General features: G+C 39.3%; 1 protein-coding gene across 3 annotated transcripts in view; it reads left to right on the top strand.

Moving 5' to 3' along the window:
- Positions 1 to 21,000, top strand: part of PLCE1 (phospholipase C epsilon 1) — a 196,888-nt gene extending 175,888 nt beyond the window's left edge. For all 3 annotated transcript variants that reach the window (XM_042456837.1, XM_042456836.1, XM_042456838.1), the window contains 9 exons: positions 581 to 744; positions 2,091 to 2,352; positions 4,093 to 4,211; positions 7,536 to 7,664; positions 8,875 to 9,084; positions 14,599 to 14,760; positions 15,863 to 16,081; positions 17,852 to 18,052; positions 19,733 to 21,000. In XM_042456837.1, coding sequence (XP_042312771.1) covers positions 581 to 744; positions 2,091 to 2,352; positions 4,093 to 4,211; positions 7,536 to 7,664; positions 8,875 to 9,084; positions 14,599 to 14,760; positions 15,863 to 16,081; positions 17,852 to 18,031 — 1,445 coding nt within the window. In that variant the 3' untranslated portion in view covers positions 18,032 to 18,052; positions 19,733 to 21,000. The remainder of the gene's footprint in view (positions 1 to 580; positions 745 to 2,090; positions 2,353 to 4,092; positions 4,212 to 7,535; positions 7,665 to 8,874; positions 9,085 to 14,598; positions 14,761 to 15,862; positions 16,082 to 17,851; positions 18,053 to 19,732) is intronic.
- Positions 21,001 to 21,999: the final 999 nt, after the last annotated feature.

Below are 21,999 nucleotides of genomic sequence, written 5' to 3'. Positions count from 1 at the left end.
ATTGCATTTAGTATTGCCTTGAAATATCTTTTTCTTTTTCAGCCACATATACAGCTGGGAATTTTTACACACCCTATGTACTGTAATAATTTATGATAGAGTGCATTTGATAAAATAGTTAAAATTTGAATGCCCTTTAGGTTTAAGCCAATCTCTTGTTGAAACAAAATCCACTTAAATGCAGATAAGCTCCTTTAAAGTGGATAGTTCAATTGACTGTTTCTGTACTTTGTGTAAGGATGTGTTGCACGCATTTGTGTGATAAATATAACTCTGTCTAGACTGCTAAGAAATATGGGCCCAATTATTTCAGTTTTGCTGTTTTAATCTTTTAAAGGTCAAGAGATTATTTGGCTCAATGAAAAAGTGTGGGCTTTATTAGAACTGAGCTGAAAGTGTCCATTACTTCAGAGTTATGATCAGTTGAGCAGTTGTATTTGTAATTTTGCGGGTGCCATTGTATGTTATGAAATCAATATTAAGAAAAACTGAGAAGAAATAACCATTTTAAATAAAAATAATGAATTGTCTTCTTTTCAGGTCTTAAGAATTTTAATATTTAAATGCTTTTTACCTGCAGATCTTCCCTTGCACCTGAATGCAGCAATGTTTGAATCAAATGGTGGCTGTGGATACATTCTGAAACCACCTGTCTTGTGGGACAAGAACTGCCCAATGTATCAACATTTTTGTCCTTTAGAAAGAGATCTGGACAATATGGAACCAGCTATTTATTCATTAACAGTAAGTGACTCCTAATAACATATTTTATTATAAAGCAAGTAATACATTTTTGGACAAACCAGAAGGAAGTCATTTCAGTATTCCTGGGCACTAAATTTTTACTGTACTTCGGATGCTGTATTTTATGTTTTGTTATTACCTTTAATACATTTTCCCATTTTAAACTGCTTTGTTATATTTTACAATAACAGGTTGTCTGTAAGTAATTTTAATATGTTACTAATGCTCACACACTATGGAATTTGGGTTAAATTTTGGCAAGTGATGCTTCTTGATATTTCTAAAAAGACTGCTACAATTACAGATAGGAGCAAAGAGGTAAATGGTAGAGAACTGCTACAAAGCCTTCTGCTTTTATTTGATGCACATATACAAACAGGTTTCAGGCATAAATCTTTTGAATTTGATGTGGTTGGAGGAAGGGACATCTGGCGTCAAACCAAATTGAAGTTTTCCACTTGGGTGGTTGCCCAGAAACAGCTGCTCTTCTGTATCAAAATAAGCAAGTAGCACTGTTTCAATTCTGTTTCTATATAAATATGCTACTATTTGTTGCTGCCGAACCTACAACCAACAGTTGGTTTGGCTGGTTTTTCCTTCCCAAAGTCCTGGGAAAACCACATGGTCTTTTGGGAAGGAGAAAGCCTGCCAGAGAAGATGACACCTGCTCAACCCACCTGGCTGCAACCCCTAAGAAGTTGGGGAGCATAGTTATGGTGATACAAGCTGAGATTCCCTTATCCAGAATCCCAAAATCTGAAACATTCCAAAACCCAAAACTTTATTCATGGATGGCTGAGATAATGACACCTTTGCTTTCTGATTTTCAATGTACACAAATTCTGTTTCCTATGCAAAATTATTAAAAGCATTACTTTAAAAATTACCTTCAGACTAGGTATATAAGTTGTACAGTCAGCCCTGCATTTTCAGGAGGGATCCGTTCCAGACACACACACCCCATCAAAATGGAAACTCACACATATTCAATCCCCATAGGCCCCTTTTTAACCCCTTCTGTTTGCTCCTTGTGAGTAAGCAAGGGTCACAGATCTGAAGTCCACGTTAAGCAGAGGGGCAACTGTATATGAAACATTAATTTTGTGTTTAGATTTTCATCCCATCTCCTGTACAGATACTGTACAGGTATTTCAAAATCCAAAAGAAATTCCAAAATGCCAAACACTTCTGGTCCCAAGCATTTCAGATAAGAGTCAGCCAGTACTTCTGAAATCATCTATTAAATTAATTAATTTGTTATTGGAGGCATTAGTAATCTTCTGCTTGAGAAAAAGAATTTATTTTAAAACCCACTGGGTTATCACGCTACATGTTTTGTGTTTCAGATTGTGTCTGGGCAGAATGTTTGTCCAAGCAACAGCACAGGAAGTCCATGCATTGAAGTGGATGTGCTTGGCATGCCTCTGGATAGCTGCCATTTCCGCACTAAACCCATTCATCGCAACACTCTCAATCCCATGTGGAATGAACAGTTCCTCTTCCGGATTCACTTTGAGGATCTAGTATTCCTTCGCTTTGCAGTTGTTGAAAACAACTCTTCAACTGTAATGGCTCAAAGAATTATCTCACTGAAGGCTCTAAAGAGAGGTAAAATGAAGGTTTTATATAGGGCTTGGACTATGCTGCTGAGTATTTAGAAACTAATCATACAGAGCAAAGGAAGCATGGCTACTGTTGTGACTGTTATTAATGTGTAGTATATTGTGCTCAGTGTTTTCCTGCCTTGCTCCAGTTCCGCTTCCGGTGGCTGAGAAAGAGCTATGGTGGTGTCCAATCATGCATTACTTTTACCAGTGTCTGGCAGTATGAAAAGGTGCTTTTTACAGATTATTATTCCCACACATCTTCTGTACTTCTGTAATGTATTTAATACACTGGCTCTTTATGAGATATTTTTAAAAACAATGTACACTTAAGGGTCTCATTTTTATTACAACAGATGTAATTTTTTTGTGAATGTTTCTGATTTTTTTTTAATGTGATGTTTAAAGATTTGTTTGTTTTTTTTGAAAATCTTCTATACATCCTAGAAAGAGATGCCAGGGTCATACCCTGGAATTAGTAATAGCCCTTAAGTGCTCTTCTGTGATGTGTGTATTCTCATTATCTTAAAAGGCATGCATTGTCCATTTGGGAAGAGTACTGTCATGGAGAGTCTTCTCTGTTTTTTCTTTTCTAGTGCATACACCTGTTTGTTTATATTTCAGAACATGCTGAACTTAATGAATGTATATTACTATCTCAGCTAATGGGCACTTAGTTTGAAAATATCTTAACAATGGCCACTTTTCATCTTTCACTGGACTTTGACATTGGTAGAACCTCTCCAGTGAAACGGAGATCTAATTGTATTTGCAAATTTCGAATAGAGTTGACCAGTTCTCAAAGTATGGGGCATGATAGTTGCTTATGATGGAGCAAGTGAAGTCAGCTTGCAGCTACAGCAATTGTGAAAAAGAAGGGAAAGCCTATGGCTGGGTGAGTGGGTGCACTGTTGAGGATTGCCTGGTTCTTCTGATGCTAAGCATCTTCCCCCATTAGCCTTCCTCCAAGCTCAGGCATAGCAAAAATCAGCTTTCTTTTCATGCTCAGCATCTCCCTATGTTTTGTCCTTGGCACATGAGAAAATTTCTCAGGTGGGGAGAGGGGAAGAGGAAGAGGGAAGTGAAGAAAGGAGGCAGAGAGCATGAGAACTCAAAATTAAGGCAGAGGGCATGTGCGGCACAAGAGGCCTGCATGTTTGACAGAGGTTTTAAACAAAAACATGCACACTACAAAAAAAAATTTTTTTTCATATACTACATTGGGTGGAGGCGGGATGTCCGTATGTAGATGGAAAGCGGGTCACAGGGGCAAAAAGATTGAGAATCATTGGAGTAGACTAATTGAGTCAATGGTATTTACATAGATGTTGATGTAGCATTCAGGAATTGATTCACTCTGGCTACTCTAATTGGGACAAGCAAACGGATTTAGGCCCAATTGTCTACTTAGTTCATCTAACTTTGGTTGGTTGTATCAAGCAAAATAAAGATTCAGATTAACTGCAGACATTCCATTCATAATCTCTTGTACAGCTACTGTCACTAAGCAATATTTATTACGGTGCACAGAGTAACTTCGCTTTTCTCAAATAAGGGAATACTCATCTTTGTTTTAAAACAAGTCTTCAGGCTACTGTTATGAAGGGAAAATCACTCAAATACTCTTTAATGGTGTTCTGGTTAATGGTTAATGGCACAGTAAACAGCCACCAGTCTATTCTTTGCAAAATGTGTAACTCTGATAGTGTAGTCTTACTGGTTTCCTCTCCTATTATTATTTCAGGGTACAGACATCTCCAGTTACGAAGCCTGCACAATGAAACACTTGAAATTTCAAGCTTGTTCATTAACAGCCGAAGAATGGAAGAAAATCCTTCTGGAATTGCTGTACCTGCATCTTTGGTAACTAAATTCAAATAGATTTATTAGTAGACATCTGATCAACAATTTACTTCTCAATAAAAAAATTACAACCAGAGAAATACCAGTGCCACATTTGTAAAATTACTTTCAAAGGATGGCCAATATAATTTTGTCTTCCTTGTCATGACCAATGATAAGGATGTTTTTCACTTTAACTGATAGAGATTTCTACTAGGAAGAGAGAGGATAACCTCTGGTTCTTACGTTATGGGAAATAAAATATTCTAATGTTGGGTAATATTTCACAGGAATAGAATGCCCATATAAAGGACCTGGTGACTTCTAATGACTGTGTAGTAATGAATATACACAATGTCATAATAAACCTTGTGAGCAGTGTAGGAGCCATAGATAACGTAATATACATTAGATCCCTGTATGGGAGAAAAAAGTGGGATATAAATAAATAAATAAATAACAACAACAATAATAGGGCAGGGAACTGTCTAACTAAAAAGATTGTATGTACAGCGCTGTGTAAATTCACAGCGCTTCATAAATAAAAGATAATAATAATAATAATAATAATAATAATAATAATAGTATTGGCAGGCTTCTTGTTAGTAACATACACAGATATGATACAACATTATACCTCTTTATGTCCTTTTTCAGTAGTTGCAGAGGCTGGTATTCCTCCCTCCCTCCCTCCTCAGTGACTTAAGGGTCCACTGCATTGTTCTTCACATAGAGTTACTACACTCCACTGTGCCATACAGGATTTCAATCAGCTTGTATAAGCTTAGTGCTGAATCTTAACAAAGGATATCTTTTACTGATTATGATGGTTTGCATATATACATAATTTTCAACTATAGGGTTGGACTCACGCTGCCCTCCATTTTTGGAACCCTCCCTCTCTGGATCCCAGAGCAGTTTTCAAAATGCAAAGAACATGAACAAACATTTGAGCAGATAAACATGAAATCTCATACAGCAGTACTAGGAATTGTGCAGTGTTCCATATGCTGCTGAGCTAAAAGTCTAGCTAGCATAGCAATGCTGAGGAATGCTGGGAGATGCAGTTTCACAACTTCTAGAGATCAGTGATTTCCACTTTAATAGTTAAAAACATAGTCCATCCCTCTATAACCAAAATCATGCACATAGCATAAAACTCTTTTCCACATCAAGTCAATCTTCTTTGTTAGCATTCTGCATTGCAGTAGCATCACTAGGGGAGTGCAGGGGATGTGGGCCGCATTGGGTGACACCTCAGAAGGGAGGGGTGACACCAGGCCTTTTTGGGCCACCTAGACACAGCACAGAGGCACTCCGGGTGTGGTGCCTGCTCCCTGTGATATGCAGGGTACTTCCGGCCACACTTGTATTCTCACATGCACCGGAAGTGTGCCAGGAGTCACACATTGGAACTCCTGCGCCCATGAGTGACTGCACTGGGTGACACCAACCCTACAGCTGCATTGGATTGTCTTGTTTCCTAAACAGTGAGACCTGTGCTTTTTGCCCATCTAGCTGTTCTCCTCTCTAGGGCTCCAGCAGGTTAGTAACTTGAACTCTAACTTTTGCTATTTTATCTGCACTGAATTCATATGTCAGCCCTTCTACCCTTGCACAACTTTGCCTATGCAAAGATGTGCTATGTTTTAATTGACCACTTTTCCTTTTGTTTTTTAAAAAACTTCTTTTAAAATGAAATACACCTGGACTAACTTGTAAATTTTGGTAGATTTGATCCTGAGCTCTCCTTGGAATGAAGTCTAAACTAGCCTAATACCGTTTTTTCTGGATCTGTTTTTTCTGGATCCTTTATGGATGTACACACATTTTACCAGCTTTTTTTAGATACGTGTCCTTTGCAAATAAGTCAGTATTCTTACTGAAATATATGAAATCTGTTCTCTAGTTTTTTGACATCCTTTTGGTAAAAGGAAGCAATATATACTTCCACTAAAGTGTTACATTTTCACATTCAGCTTATTTCCACCAGCATGTTAAGCATCAGTTCTAAGAGTGAAATCAATACAGTTTTGAACCACTGAACTTTGTCCAGATTATATCTTTGCTTCTTAAAGACTTCTTCTCACTTCACATTTAGGATGGAGTTTTCAAATAAAAATAGTGTACAAAAATGCATTTATACACCAAGAAATGTTTGTATTAGTAAAAATAAGACTCAAAACTGTGTTATATTAAGAAAATGGCTGCAAAAATGTGTTTATTAATCAAAGGTGTGTATGAATTTTTTTTAAAAAAAAATTAAACTTAAAACAAATCTCTGGGTTGAGCCAAACCAAATTTAAGACTGGAAAAAATAGAAATTGAAACAGCCAGATGTATCTGTCCATACACTATACATCCTAAAGAGTCATATTTTCTTCTCGCCCTTACATGCTGTTAAACAGGCAATTGAATTTGTGTTTTTCCAGTCTCCTGGAGTTCTGCCAGTTCCCCATGAGTTATCAGTTTGAAAAAGTAATTTCAACTAATTCAGTTTATTTAGGCCTTCTGTCTTTTCTTCATCCGTATTTATTTTTATTAGTGCTCCTGAGTCATTGCTTATTTTATTTCCAAAGGCTGAATCAAAGTACAGTAGCTGTTGAGTGTCTCAGCCTTTCTTTCATCCACTATTCAAAGTCCAGCCCTTGCTTTCAAACTCTTGACATAAAAACTTACCCCAGAGGCTTTCCTGACTTATCATTTTGGCTTCCTGAGCCTGGCATATATCTTTAAGAGACATATAATATGGAAGTTATTTGACAATGTTGGTTGAAAACCTGCACTGGGAGACTTACAACAACAACAACAACTATTATTATTATTATTATTATTATATTCCTCAAAGTGGCTAACAGAAAATTTAAAATAGTACAATTTAAAAACAGTTCAAAAACATTAAAATATATAAATATAAAGGTTAAACAAGTAAACAATTTAAAAAGTTAAAATAATTACACATTAAAATATTAAAATGTATTAATAACCATATGCATTGTAGCTACATCTCCCCCAAACACCTACCTTTCAAGCCATGCAGCCTTTCCATCAAAAGAATTTTCAAGGTACTGGAGAGCTGAGTGATGAGCAAGGGTACGTCCAGCCACCTGCAGGTAAAAGGGCATGCTATCAACTGGGTAGGGTTCAACGCCTTGGATAGCTCCTTTAAAGCCTGAAATAAAACTCAGAGCAGATGCATTACTTCTGTGATATGAAATCAGCAGCAGCCTCTGGTGCTATCTGTTTTTGTTCTTGCTGGGTAAGTTAGTTTGCTAGTGCTTGTTAAATACGAATATAGAATACAACAGCAAGAAAATAATGAAGATACATGTTTCTTTTGAACAGCGGTTTAGCACGCCAGAGAAAAAATCAGCTGTACTCTACAAAGCTACCATCCATGGAGTTCCAGGTCCAGAACCTTTTACACTTTTCACCATTAGGCAAGGAACCACAGCAGCTCAGCTTCTGCATCAAGTAAGTCTGCACATTTCATTCATCCAGACATTGGATCTGACATAGTCAACAATGCACTGTGGCCACAGGTCCCTAATCTATACCTTAGTGTTTTTGTTGGCTTTCAGCAACCTGAATCTGTAAAAATATCAGAGTTTGGAAAAGTAACTCTTTTGCTCTACAACTCCCAACGAATCAGCATGGTCAATAGGAGATTGTGGAAGTTGTAGTCTGAAAAAAAAATAACTTCTCCAGTTCTTGCAAAATATGTATCTGTTCTGCTGCATGTGTGTGTTTGTATGCTCTCTGCTCTTTTTCAGCCCATTTGTTACATCAGCAAATCCAAAGTCCCCAGTGAAATTGTTAGTCAAAGGAGAAGAGTTCCCTAAATAGAATTTCTCTGAATATTGCTTATGTGGACCCACTCCTACCTTGACCTGTTCCTGCCCCCTCAGCACACTTGTCTGTGGCATACCCAGTTTCCTAATACATGGGCTGATGTGAAATGCCTAGGTCCCATTTTACACTGTGTCTGTGGCACACTGTATGACAGTTAATCCTCATAGTTAAATTGCATTGCAGAGTTAAAGGTCAAAGCTGGCTTATAGCCAAAACCTTTATAATGCAGGTCAAATCCTTCAAGAATGGATTAATGCCGATCCTTTAGTATAGATTGAAAGTGAATTTGCTAGGCCTCCCATAAAGAATCTTCTGTTATTGTTTTAAAGTTTCAGTTGGACAGTATGTTCTTATTAGAATTATTATTTCTGTCACGAAGGGGGCCTTCTGAATGATGGGCCAGGCTGGTTGCCCTTGTCACAAGAGCCTGGCTTTTGTACATAATTTCTTTTTCTCAAACATTGCTGAAATGCAGAATAAAAGCTAAAAGGGCTAAGTTCATAAGTGGAAAAATCTCCAACTGATTATCTCAACAGAGGCTGTTGTTCCAGCAGTGGGAAAATGTTCTACTGTCTTGGGATTATGAATAAATGGTCTGGCAAGCCAAATCCGACAGCAATAAGATTAAATAGCATTTGCCTCTGAAATAGTCCACTGCTCATAGAGTACATAGCCCCAGGCAATTTATCCTGAATGGATAGTTAATACAGCAAAAACATGTTTTACTATATGCCAGATGAATCAATAATAAAGGATTTTTGTTGTCAACGCAATCAGGTTACTAAGCATGCAACGTTCTGCCATTCTAATTATTATCTTGGTTCTGCTTTAGATTTTGGCCACCACAAAAGGTATTGGAAAGTATCCCACAGATTATTTTTTGATGGAGGAGAAATGCTTTATATCTAAAGAAAGGAATGAGTACAGGAAGCCGCCATTCCAGAGAGTGCTCAGTCCTGAGGAGGAGCTTGTCCAGCTCTTGAACAGCTGGTTCCCAGAAGAAGGTTATGTTGGAAGAATCCTCTTTAAAACGCGTGAGGAAGTGAGTCTGTTTGCCTTGACATATATTGCTTGCTGATAGTATCAGGAGAGTGACAAAACAAGCATGTTAATTGTTTGGCTTAGTGTAACTTATTTGTGTTAACTTTAGCTTTAAGAAAGGAAGTAATGCAGCGCTGCCCAGCAGTATTACTAAGGTAGATTTTTGTGCACTGTTTAAAATATGTCTTTATGGCTGAGATCCAGTTAGCATGCCACTGGAGACTAAGCTTATGTCAGCATTGCACATTGTTTCAGCTTGGTGCTACATTAACTGTCATGGCTCCATCCTAGGGAATCCTGGCATTTGTAGCTTGGGAAAATGCATGGAATTGGCTGCTAGAAAAATACTATGCTATTGTTCAGGAGAGTGGACTAGAGCTTTCTAACTATAGATTCCAGGACTGCATAGGATAAAGACAAGACATCTAAAGCAGTGTCAGACTGCTATAACTGTATAGACATACTCCCTAGCCTTTCCAGAATTTTCTTGGGGAAGAGGTAGAAACTGTTCTTTCTCTCCAGCTTTTTGTTTGAGTGCCTAACAGCAGCAGCTGCAGGAGGGTCCTCAGCACAGCTCCATCCTCAATCGCTTTCAGCTGGGAAAGTGCACCCAAGGGTAGTCCAGCTGCCCTTGCGCACCAAAGGAAGAAAGAATGGCCTGTCCCTCCACCAACATTGAAAGGCTACAAGAAGGTAGTGGGGCACACCCCTGCAACCAAACATTGGCTGGGGGGACAGAGGTATAACGGTGATCTTTCATTCAGGTTTTTTTTTCTTCTGAGAATGTCTATTAATGCCCATAATAAATTATAACAAGCAGTTCTGCTCTGCTCCTTACTGAATGCCTTTATAATTAGAATTGTGTCCTGTGTTCATATGCATACGGACCAAGAGCCAACACAGAATTAAGCAAGCATACTTAAGCCCACCAATTGATGCAGAACCTTCTGCGGGATGTGACCACTGAGTTAGCTGTTTTTGTTTTATTATTAACTCTTGTCAGATGACTTATTCATGGCTGATGGTCACATCTGGAAAACACATATATTAAGCTCATCAAGGGACTTTATCAAACTTTCTAACAGTTATGTGGGTATCTTACAAATGTAAGCCAGATGTGACAAATGCATCTTTGCAAACTTTTTTTTATCATGGAAGACATTCACCAGGAAATCAGAATATAGCTCTGGGTTGGGTTGCTTCCTAACAAGCCTGTGTTTGTTATGAATGTCTGAAATGGGCTGTTGTCTAAGTCCCATTGATTAAAACAGTAAAGTGCATGCACTTCTTTCCAGCTGAAGTCAAATGGGGCTTAGAAGGTTGAACTTCGACTGTGTTGTTGTTATTAATTGCCATCTTGTCAGGTTTAATTTATGGTGAGTTCATGAATGGAAGACCTCTAAGACATCCTACAAACTCAGGGCTGTGGCTTCCTTAATTGACTCTATCAATCTCTAATGTGTTTTTCTTCTTTTCCTACTGCCTTCCACTTTATCAAGCTTTATAATCTTACTATGTAAAGCACTGTGCAAACTTTGTAGCACTCTATAAATATATGTTAATAATAATTCCAATGAATCATGCCATCTTATAATATGGTCATAGTACAATAATCTCAGTTTGGTCATGTTGGCTTCTAGAGAAAGTTTGGGTTTAATTTGCTCTGAGACCCATTTATTGGTCATTTTGACAATCAGTGGTATCCATAAAACCTTCTCCAGGACCACATTTCAAACAAGTTGATTCTTTCTGTCAGCTTTCTCCATTATCCAACTTTCACAATTATATATAGGAGATTATCACACGGAGGCTTACCATCGCTAAAAAGTGGCTAAATTGTCCAAAAACTGTGATGGTGTGATTGCCAGTCACACTTGTTTCCTGTGACCCCGTTCCTCTCCCATCATCAAAGCTTTCGCGCAGCAGCCATTTCTCTGACAATGGGAACTCATATTGAAAATGGAAGTGCAGTGCCATGGACAATCCTGACTTTGGTATTCAAATTCCTTCATAGCTGCCCTTCTAAGTTGTAGGCGTTTTCTGATTCTCCATTTTGGTTTATGATTGAGCCACAGTAGAGAAAGTCTTGGCGGCGATTATGGCACCTGTTCTAGGTCACAAATAGAAGCTGTGTTTCACAGCTTCAATTTGCACTGGGTTGGGGGCATGGCGTGCAGCTGCCTTGTCCCCAGCCCAGTGCTTCCAGGGGTGGTATAAAGCCATCCTTGAATGGGCTGTCTGTTCAGCCCCTTAGTTTAGATATATAGGAATAGAGCATGCAAAATCTAGTCTTAAATGTGTGAGGAGTGGAATAATGGCCAGGTTCATTTTTGACAAGTTGAAAATTACACAAAAGGAATGAAAATACCAGACAAACTATGGCCTGACACAGATGGGCGCTTGGAATATTTCGATGTCTTCATCATCCATGTTAAAGTTATGTAAGTCAAAGAATGATAGAATCTATTATTCTATGTTGAAAGGGGCTGCAAGAGCCATCCACTCCAATCGTTTTCCATGTAGGAATACACAACTACAGCACTTCGGAAGAATGCCCATCCAACCTCTGTTTAAAGACATCCAAAGAAGGAGAGTCCACCACTCTCTGAAGTAGTCTGTTCCATTGACAAATAGTTGTCACAGTAAAGAAGTTCTTCCTAGTGTTTAGGTGGGATACCTTTTCTTGTCATTTGAATCCATTGGATCATGTTCTAGTCTCTGGAGCTGCAGAAAACAATTCACTACATCTTGTGTTTGACATCCCATGAGATATTTAAAGATGGCTATCAGGCCACCTCTTAGTCTTCTCTTTTCCAAGCTAAACATATCCAGCTCCCTAAATTGTTCTTCATAAGGCTTGGTTTGAAGACCTTTGATCATCTTCCAGCTTGTCAACATCATTCTTCAACTGTGGTGTGCAGAACTGGACAGTATTTAACATAAGGACGGATGAAAGCAGAAAGCACTACTACTTTCCTTGACCTAAACACTGTGCATGTATTGATGCAGCTTAGAATTGTATTGGCTTTTTTGGCCACTGCTTCACACTATTGACTCATGTTTAGTCTGAATTTTACTACGACTCATGGGCGGGTTATAGACTGCTGAAAAGCGGTGGTCTGGCTCCGCCGCCGCTTGCAGCGTCCGGGAGCTGCAGCCTTTAAACGGCGTGGCTCCCGGACGCTGCAGAGAAGGAGCGCGGAAATCGCGCTCCTTAGGCCCCGGAAGAGGTGGCGTGAGTGCCAAAGGGTGCACTCACGGTGTCACTTCCGGTGCGCCACGTGCGGACGCAGAGCGTCCGTTACGTCAAAATGACGGCGCCCGTATGAACAGGGTGCTGCCATTTTGTACGGACTGAAGAGACGCCCCTTTTCCAAACTGGGACATCCTCAGGACGTCCCTAATGGCAGTTTGTAACCCGCCTTAGTTCCTTTTCACATGTGCTTCTTTAGCCAGGTGTCATTCACCCTATATTTGTGAATTTCATTTTTCTTTCTGGATATAGTAGCTCACATTGGTCCCTGCTGAAATTCATTTATAGTCATTATTTTTGTTTTTGTAATGTTCAACTGCAAATTGGGGTTTATACTTTCTTCCTTGTCTTCAGTAATCATTCTAACTCTTTGCTATTTTTTCCTAGTAGTATAGTGTTATCTGCATATCATAAATTGTGGATGTTCATTCCTCCAATTTTCATGGCTCCTTCCTCCAAGTCTAGTCCATCTTTCCATATGATATGTTCTGGATATAAATTAAACAGATTGGGTGATAAAATACAGCCCTGCCCTGACCCCTTTGCCAGTAGGAAATTATTTTGTTTCTCCTTACTGTGTCCTGACAGTGGCCTTTTGTTCAGAGTATAAGTTATACATCAGGACAATCAAAGTGCTGTAGCACACCCTTTTCCTTTAGAGTTATCCTTAATTTTTCATGATCTACACCAACAAATAAACAAGCTTCATTTATATACCGCTTCATACCGCCTAAGCAGTGTCTAAGCAGTTTACAACTGTAAGCTAATTTGCCCCCAACATTCTGGGTACTCATTTTAGCGACCTCAGAAGAATGCAAGCCTGAGTCAAGCTTGAGCCCTTTTGCTGGTCTTGAACTCGCAGCCTTATGGTTTTTGAGTGAGTGGCTGCAGTACAGGCATTTAACCACTGCGCCACCAGGGCTCCTGTAACAACGAAATCAATCAAAGGCTTTGCTATAATCTGTAAAGCATAGACTGATTCTCCTCTGAAATTCTTTACTGCAGTCCATTATTCAACATATGTTCGCAATGTGATTACTCACATCTTTGTTTTCTGAATCCAGCTTGCACATCTGGCATTTCTCACTTCATAGATGGTAAAAGTGTTTGTTGTAAAGTTTTGAGCATCACTTTATTTGCATGGGAGATTAATACAATGGCCCAGTAATTCCTGCAATCTCCAATGCCCCTTTTTGGGGGGAATGGAATGTATATTGAAAATTACCAGTCTGTGGGCCATTGCTTTGTTTTCCATAATAGTTGGCATATTTTAGTTACAGTTTTAATGGGTCCTGTATCTGTAGCTTGAAACAGCTCTATTGATATGCCATTTGTTTCTGATGATTTATTTCTCCCAAGTGCTTTGAGAGACTTCCCTTTCTAAAACCGTGGGTTCATTGACAAAAGATTCTTCTTTGACTGATTCTGTCACCCTTTTATAGTTTTTTCAGTATATTGCTTCCATCATCTTTTTACTTTATTTTTCAACTAGCTGATCAGGAAGATTGACATAAAACAGAAGCTGTTGTTTTGTCTGTTGAGAATAGAAGCTAACATCAGCTGCATTTTACACTTCAGACCCTGCTTAAGCATTTCTGTGAAACCAATGTGTGGCATGCCACCACCACCCTCATATGTGGATGCTTTCTATTAGCCTCCTGGATGTGTGTTGAAAGGCATTCTGGTCAGTTGAAAATGAAACATTGAGTCATAAGAAAATGGTTAGCCACACATAAACCACCCCCTCTACCCAGAAAAGCATATACATTGAACTTTTGTCATTTGAACTGTGAATTTTAGGGGAAGGCATCTGCCATCTATGGAGGCATAGGGAAGAAAGGAAGAAGTCCATCCTCCCTTTGTTTTTAGCACTGTGCAAATAGGGGAAAAACTGATCTGGCCTGGCCCCCATCTGTGGCTTCTTATTATTTTTTCATGTCATATTATATTCAGAAGCAATACATTTACACCATTAGGATCTGCAAGAAGGGAAGATATTTAAGAGAAGTTCAGCCATGAAACCTGGTGGTTGACCTGGACAAGTCACATATTCTCAGCCTAAGGGAAAGGCAGTGGCAAACCTCCTCTGAACAAATCTTGCCAAGAAAACCCCATGATAGGTTCACCTTAGGGTCACCATAAGTCAGAACTGATTTGAAGCACACAACGCACACACATCTGCATCCTATTAAATAATGTAACCGCTTCCCTTATAAAACATTTTTTTTTCAAAAACCTTTTTCCCCCTTCATATTTTTCTAGAGCTTGAACAGGAGAAATCTCTTTCAGGAAGAGAAGGATGATACAGTTGCTAGCTCTGATGATGACAGCTTCTTTGTGCAAGTTCATGATGTTTCTCCAGAACAGCCACGAACGGTCATCAAAGCTCCTCGCTTCAGCACAGCCCAGGATGTCATCCAGCAGGTAGGGTGCATAGCTTCAGGACTGCCATGTCCCAAGCACCACACTGACTTCTGGTAAGATGGAAGAGTCCATAGAAGATTGATGTCGTTGTTCTTGTTACAGGAATAGATTTTCCAACCACCACAGCAATTTACAATATTAGGTATTAAAAGACATAAAAGACACCTTTGACACTAACTGGGGAAATTAGTTAACTGGAATTCTTTATGTCTTTTTATGCTAAAACAGATTAACATCACTACCTTTTTTAATATAATGGCTAGCATCCACTTGATGAATTACAGTGGTGTATGTCAGACATAGGACATCACAATCCCCTTTGTTGGTCATTGCAGAAGTTGGAATTCACTATCAACCATACAATAGCTAAAATCCCCCCCCTTCCACACACACACCTTTTCTCAGAACATTCCCCAAATCCAGCCATTTCCTGGTTGGTGGAGAGAGGCAAACAGACAAGTGCCCATCTCCAGGTACTTCCATAGGACCGCTGGAGGTTCCTGCAGATGCCTATTATTATGTGTCCAGCTTTAGAAGAGTTGGGTGTATGTTTGCTGCTCCCTGTTCTCCATCAGCCAGGAAATGGCTGCGTTTGACCAACCACCACTGAAGAAAGGTGGGTTTGGGCCAGGCAAACAGGAGACCATCATAGCTACTTTTGTAACTGTGTCTCCTGTTTCAGAATTTTGGCCATTGTATATAACTTCAAAAATACATTTAAAAGATTTTTAAATCAAAAGCTATATGGAGCAATACAGAGTTTGACCACCTGCCTGAAGCTCAAAAAGGATAAGCCAGCCATGTAAATGGTCTGTTTCTGTGTCTTGCTGGTCATTAAACTGTGTACTCACTCAGTCCCATAGCCACTGGCCAAGAATCTTTTCCAAGTAATGTCAGGTCCTCTTACATTTCTACCCACAGCATCAACCTTGTACTGTAATATGTTTAGGATTATATAGTGGTTGTTGTGGAGAACTGTCACATTAATAGTTCAGTCATTTATTCTACATATTCTTCAGCTTGCACTAGATGAGATTTGCCTGATATATAAATGGAAGCTAAGTAGCTTTTGGTTTTGTCTCAATTTTATTCTCTTAAATAGACTTTATGCAAGGCCAAATACTCCTACAGTATTCTGAACAATCCCAACCCAAATGATTATGTCCTCTTGGAAGAAGTGACAAAAGATCCAGCAAGCAAAAAGTCCTCAACACCCAAAACATCTCAGAGGATTCTTTCCGATCAAGAGTGTGTGTTTCAGGCTCAGAACAGGTGGAAGGGAGCTGGGAAATTTATCCTTAAACTTAAAGAACAGGTTCAGGTAAGAAAATTCCTGAAGAATTTAGATAAGCTTTACCATTTTAGTTCAGTAACAGTATATACCATGATTGAGAGCCATCAGAGGAGGATGCATTTGCTGTATGTATCATAGATTTTTGGCTGCCAGAGAGGGAGAGTAGATGTGATCAAGCCTGTGCAGGCACCAGTGGATCCAGTTTTCATCTGGGAGCTTTTCCATGACTGTGCTGGTCATGGGAGTGGGATGAAGGCTGGACATGTGCCCACCAAGTTCTAGTAAGCTGGAACAAATTAGAACGACTAGTACAGCCTCAAATCACACTGGTGAAATGCCTCTGCAGGACTACTGGTAATTACCATCAAGTTGGTTTTGACTTGTGATGACCCTATGAATGAGATTATTTCCAAGTCACCTTGTTATCAACTGCCCTGCCCATGTCTTGTAAACTCTGGGCTGTAGTTTCTTTGAGTCAATCCACCTGTAATGCAGCCTTCTTTTCCTACTGCCTTCCACTTTACTAAGCATTATTGTCTTTTCTAATGGATCCCATGGTCCCGTGAGAAGTCCAAAGTACAGCAATTTCAGAACAGTCATCCTTGTTTCTAGTGAGAGTTCAGGCTTGAATCTGCTTTAAGACCCATTTATTTAGCTTTCTGTTTATCTATGGCATCTGTAGAGTTCTCTCCTAGCACCACATTGTAAATAAGTTGATTCTCTTCCTTTCTGCTTTCTTCACTATCCAGTTTTCACAACACTATACATGTTTGAGTCTCCCTTATCTGTAATTCCAAAAACCAAAATACAGTCGGCCCTCATCTTACGCGGGGATCCATTCCGCCCCCCCCCCCCCCCCACAAGGCGAATTCTGCCTATGCTCAAGCCCCATAGGAAACAATGGGGCTCGTGCATGGCGGCACACGGGGCGCCACGGGCGCGCGCACCCATTCAATTGAATGGGACGCACCACCCCTTCCGCCCCGTGTAGTCCCCGTGGCTTGAGCACATACGCTCAAGACCGCGTAAAGCACGCCTGCACATAACGCGGATGCACTGTATTCTAAAATCCACAAATATCCACATGAGTGGTTGAGATAATGACACCTTTGATTTCTGAAGCTGAACTGGCAGCTCCTACAGAATTCCAGCCTGAATAACTTGGGTTGGATGCAGGCATTATCCATTGCGTTTATGCTGTGGCAGAAGTGATCCTGGCAGAAGGGCCAATTTCATCTCACTCATACCCTCAACAGGCTGCACCAATTCCCCCATCCTCTGCAAATAAAAAAACCTCCAAAGGAAATCTGCCAGCATCTGTGTCAGCAAGAGCATGATGCTCATGTAAGTACCTGTCTTCTCCAGATGTCTTTCTTTTTCCCAGGAATCCTGGGAGCAAAGACATGGGGGCTGTTGGCATAGGGAAGGCCAGAAGGGCCAGGGCAGCATCTGTCTGCAGTTCCAAAAAAGTGAGAGGAGAACAGATGTCACCCTCCTGAATCTCTAGTATATGCTAGTTTACTGCTTCTCTCAGGGGCAGAAGGAATAGACCAGCAGAACTATGCTGTAAAAATTAGGTTTTCCAGCCCAATGTAGTATTTCAACCACCACATGCTTTCTTTACTTATGTGCACATGGTGTGTGTGCTATGCGCGCACGCATGTGTGTGTGTGCATGGTACACCATAAGTGAATTCTGGTTGCTGTTAAGTCTGTTATATACAGTGAGCAAAGAAACAAGCTGATCATTTCCTTCTCCCTTGACTATCTCTGTTGCTTTATTTTATTTTATTTATAGACAGGTCGAGATGACAAAAGGAAAGGCATTTCATTTGCTAATGAACTTAAGAAATTAACTAAATCAAGTAAGCAATACAGAGGGTTTATAACCTCACCTCTACAATCATCTTCAGAAGGTCTGTCAAGCAGAGATGACAAGACAGTTTGCAGTCTGACTTTCAGTGACACTATGGAGTAACCTGCAGAGTTTTACTTTCAGGTAGGAGATGATTTAAAGCATAAAGCATTTTAACTCATTCTTCCCAGAGTACTTTAAAAATATAGTAGTACTGTATAATTCTTTGCAATCTTTAAAAAAAGAGAGAGAACCAGGCAAAAAGGATGAGGAAGAAGATGACAGAAGCAAGTCCAGTTACCTTAAGTTACACTCCTCAAAATCACCACCTGGAATTCTAATCTATCAGGCAAATGGAAAGGCTATCGCTAGAGAGTTCAAGGAAAGACAATGTCAGCTGAACTCTTAATGGCAGAAAATGGAATAGTTCTGTTTTCCTCAACTGTAGTTGATAGAACATGGTATATCATACAGGTTTCTCAAACACTACAGCAATTAATACACTATTTGAAATTGGCATTGTGCCATTAATAGCACACACTATTTCACTGTCATCTGTGTTAGACTCTGGAAGACCAAGGTTTGAATCCTCACTCATCCATGGAAAGCTGCTGGGTGATTTTGGGCAAGTCACACTCTCTCAGCCTCAGAGGAAGTAACTGGCAAACCCACTCTTAACCCGAGGATTGCTATTGGTTGGAAACAACTTGAAGCCACACAACAACATTAATGGCATTCCAAAGTTGAAGATGCAAACTGCATAAATGTTGCTATGCTCTAGCAATGTAGAGTAATGAATCCCTGCCCAAAAAGGGACCATAGAAAAATTGTATTATGGAGCCTTACTGAAGTCAGCAGCGATGATTTAAGATAATGTATTTCCATGACCAAGTTAGATTGCCCTTTATTCCTATGGATTTTTTGTGACTTTAATAGATTTAGGGAGGATAACATCGAGTAGAAACATCTGGCTGTGTTACAGTAGCCAGATGCAGACTGATGACATCTGCTGAGATTCACTAGGGTCTTTTGGCGGTATCCACAGATGATGCAATACCTACCTCCTCAAAAACGTATGCATTTACATCTGTGTATATCCCTAAGAGGATTCCAGCCAGTGAAGGCACCTTCCATTAACAAAGCGATTCTGTTTTAGGGTTTGATAGTTGACAATGTGATGGTGATGGCCACTTCATGACTGACAAGAGTTTGCCTCATCCCCAGTAACAGTACTGTCTTGTAATCCCAAGACTCATCTTGCATTGAAGGGGTATATGTGAGAAGCAACAAATAGGGAGAAGAAAGTGCAAAACATCCAAGTATTTTAATTGTTCCCAGTGCTCCCTGGGGGTGGGTGGCCAAATTTGACATACCTTGGGCCTACTTTTTGTTTAAAAGAATTGATCCAGGCTTTCTGGCATAGGGTTGTGGCCCTCCAAGATCACACCCCACCAACACTGACAGTTGCCCACCCCGGATCCAAGTGATATTTCATCTTGTTTCAAGGGGAGCCTGTTGCTGAATTATTTAATGCTTTCTCAGTTTCCCATATTTTAAGCCAACTATGGGTTAGTTTGAGAGGTTGGACTTACTATGAATGCTTATTTTTGGATGACTGGAGGAGCAATCCACAACATAAGGGTTTATCTCCATAAGCCAGCAGCTTGAGACTGGAGGTGTCCATTTACTTAGTCAACCAGTACTGAGTTTTGTTTATAAAAACTGCTCACAACCTTGTAAAGGAACTCTCCAAAGGTCTGAATTCTCCACCTAACCGAATTTCAGATGGAAATTAATCTTTACATTGTTTCTTCCCAATTCCAGGGAGTTACAAGTTCAAGAAGAATAGCCACACTGAAGTTAAAGAAGCTGAGAAAATGGTGGAAATGAATCCATTCCTTTGCCCTCTTCTTTGAGCTGTCTTTCATTTGTAGCTGGATCATGTCTAAATAAGAGACAGACTTTTCAGCAATGGAGAAAATTGTTCATAGGGCACTGGCTGGCCCAGGTTGGACTTGGCTACCCATATAGGTGCAATTCCAAAGCTGCTTGTGGTAGCAAGAGCCGGTTCTGTGAATGTTCAAAGAAGTCATGGGCTTGAGACTTTACAAAGATGCCCTGGAATAATTTGTAAATTATCACTTCTGTGCTCACATTCACTACCTTTCGGCAGGAGAACAAAGCAAGCACCTTAAATTGTCCATAATAAACAGAATTCTGCCTTTTTTAGAACAAAAGATTTTAATTAAGCATCTTAAGGGAAAATGAAGATTGAGGATGTTCTGAAGTGTGTTCCATAAACATGATGCACTTTTAAAAGTTCCTTCTAAACACACATGTGATTCTATGTAGATGTAGGTACCTGTAGGTAACTCACAAATTTGAATATGGTGAATTTGCATTCTTAATAATGTCAGTGTACAGTAGTCAGTATGGATATTTTGACAGTGATCGTAACTAGGAACAAGATTTTGTCATGCAGTGTATCTGTTTTTCTGTTTAAAACAATATTAATTATTTATTTAAATATTCCAAGGTATGTGCCACTGTACAATGTATTTATCATGCCTTGCTTTAGAGAATTCTATATATCTTTAAAGAAAAGAAAATCTACTTATTTCTCAGTTTAGAGGAGATGTGTTTAATTTTTTTGAAAAGTATATTCAGGAAACACTTATCTGTATGCTTAATATCTCAACATTAAGGGTGTTTTGAGAAAATAAATAGCCAGAGTTTTACTTCTAAGTTTGTAATAAAAAATCTCAAAGTAATTATCAAAGAGAAAGTCTACTTTGAAAATATTTTCACTTATTACTGTAGTTGCCAGTCTTTTTTTTTTTAAAAGAAAAATTCCTTTAAACTTAGAAAACTTAGAAAGCATACTAGATAATTCAGTTTCATTTTTTGGTATAAATCTTGCCATTTCTGTTTACATAGAAGTACTTGTAAAAATCTGTATATGTTTGCAAAATCGTGGGCTTTGGATGTTTTTATAAGGCTGATAGCACTGGCTGTAACTTTTCTTCTTTTTGTTAATATACTGTTAAAAGCAATTTAATATTATCCATATAAAGCATGTAAGAATTAATTGAGCACTGATGTTGCCTTACTTTCATTAACTATAGTTCAGAATTAAGTGTGCAGTCATCAATTTTGCAAAAATCTTATTGTAATGAATAAGGCTTGCTTCTAAGTAGAGCCAGCGTGGTGTAGTGAGTGTACAATTATGAGTCTGGAGATTGGGGTCTGTATCCCCATTCAGCCATGGAAACCCACTGGGTAACCCTATGTAAGTCACACTCTCTCAGCCTCAGAAGGAGGCAAAGGCAAATCTTCTCTGAAGAAACCTTGCCAAGAAAACCCAGCAATAGGTTCGGCTAAGTTGGAAACAACCAGAAGGCACACAACAACAAAAACAAGGCAAGTTCAGGGTTTTTCTGTAAGCTCTTTACACAAGCTTCACAGAACCTTCAGCAACAGCAATGCACCTGCCGTCGACTAATCTCGTTGTGTTGAATAAATCAAGAAAGGAGAGTGTTTACTTAAGTAAAGTTCAAAGAAAGCAGGATTCTGAAAAAACAGTTTGAACCTGATTGGAATGTAAAGTCATAATCAGATTGGATATCTTACAAAGCTTAATTCTCACTGCTTACAAGATGTACTGTCCACCTCTCATATAAAAAAGACCCTCCACGTCAATGAAGAAGCAGTAGGAGGCTATCATGAAGGGAAGAAAACAAATATAACTAATTATTTTAAACTGAGTATTTGGAGTTAAAAGGAAAGGGAGGTTGAGATGTCAATCCAGGAAAGACTGTTTGTTTATTTTAGTCCCAGGAAATGGTAGAGAAATAGTTTGTTAGCAGAAAGAAAGACATTTACTGATGGAAAAGAAACACAGCTGTGGGGCGTGTGTGTGTGTGTGGGGGGGGTTACATATATACATGGAAACAGTGCCCTCCTGAGGGGAATTCTAGATTGTAATTGCTTTGCCATCAAGAATTTAGGCAAGTGATGGGGAAAGTCAGTGCTTGGACTAAATGCAACACTTCAATTATGTCCCTTGTTAGAGCTTACAAAAGGGCCTCCAC

Source organism: Sceloporus undulatus, chromosome 3 (assembly GCF_019175285.1).
Source record: "Sceloporus undulatus isolate JIND9_A2432 ecotype Alabama chromosome 3, SceUnd_v1.1, whole genome shotgun sequence".
Lineage (NCBI taxonomy): Eukaryota > Metazoa > Chordata > Lepidosauria > Squamata > Phrynosomatidae > Sceloporus > Sceloporus undulatus.
Note: the sequence above shows the minus strand (reverse complement) of the source record. Positions and strands in the feature narration are given on the sequence as shown.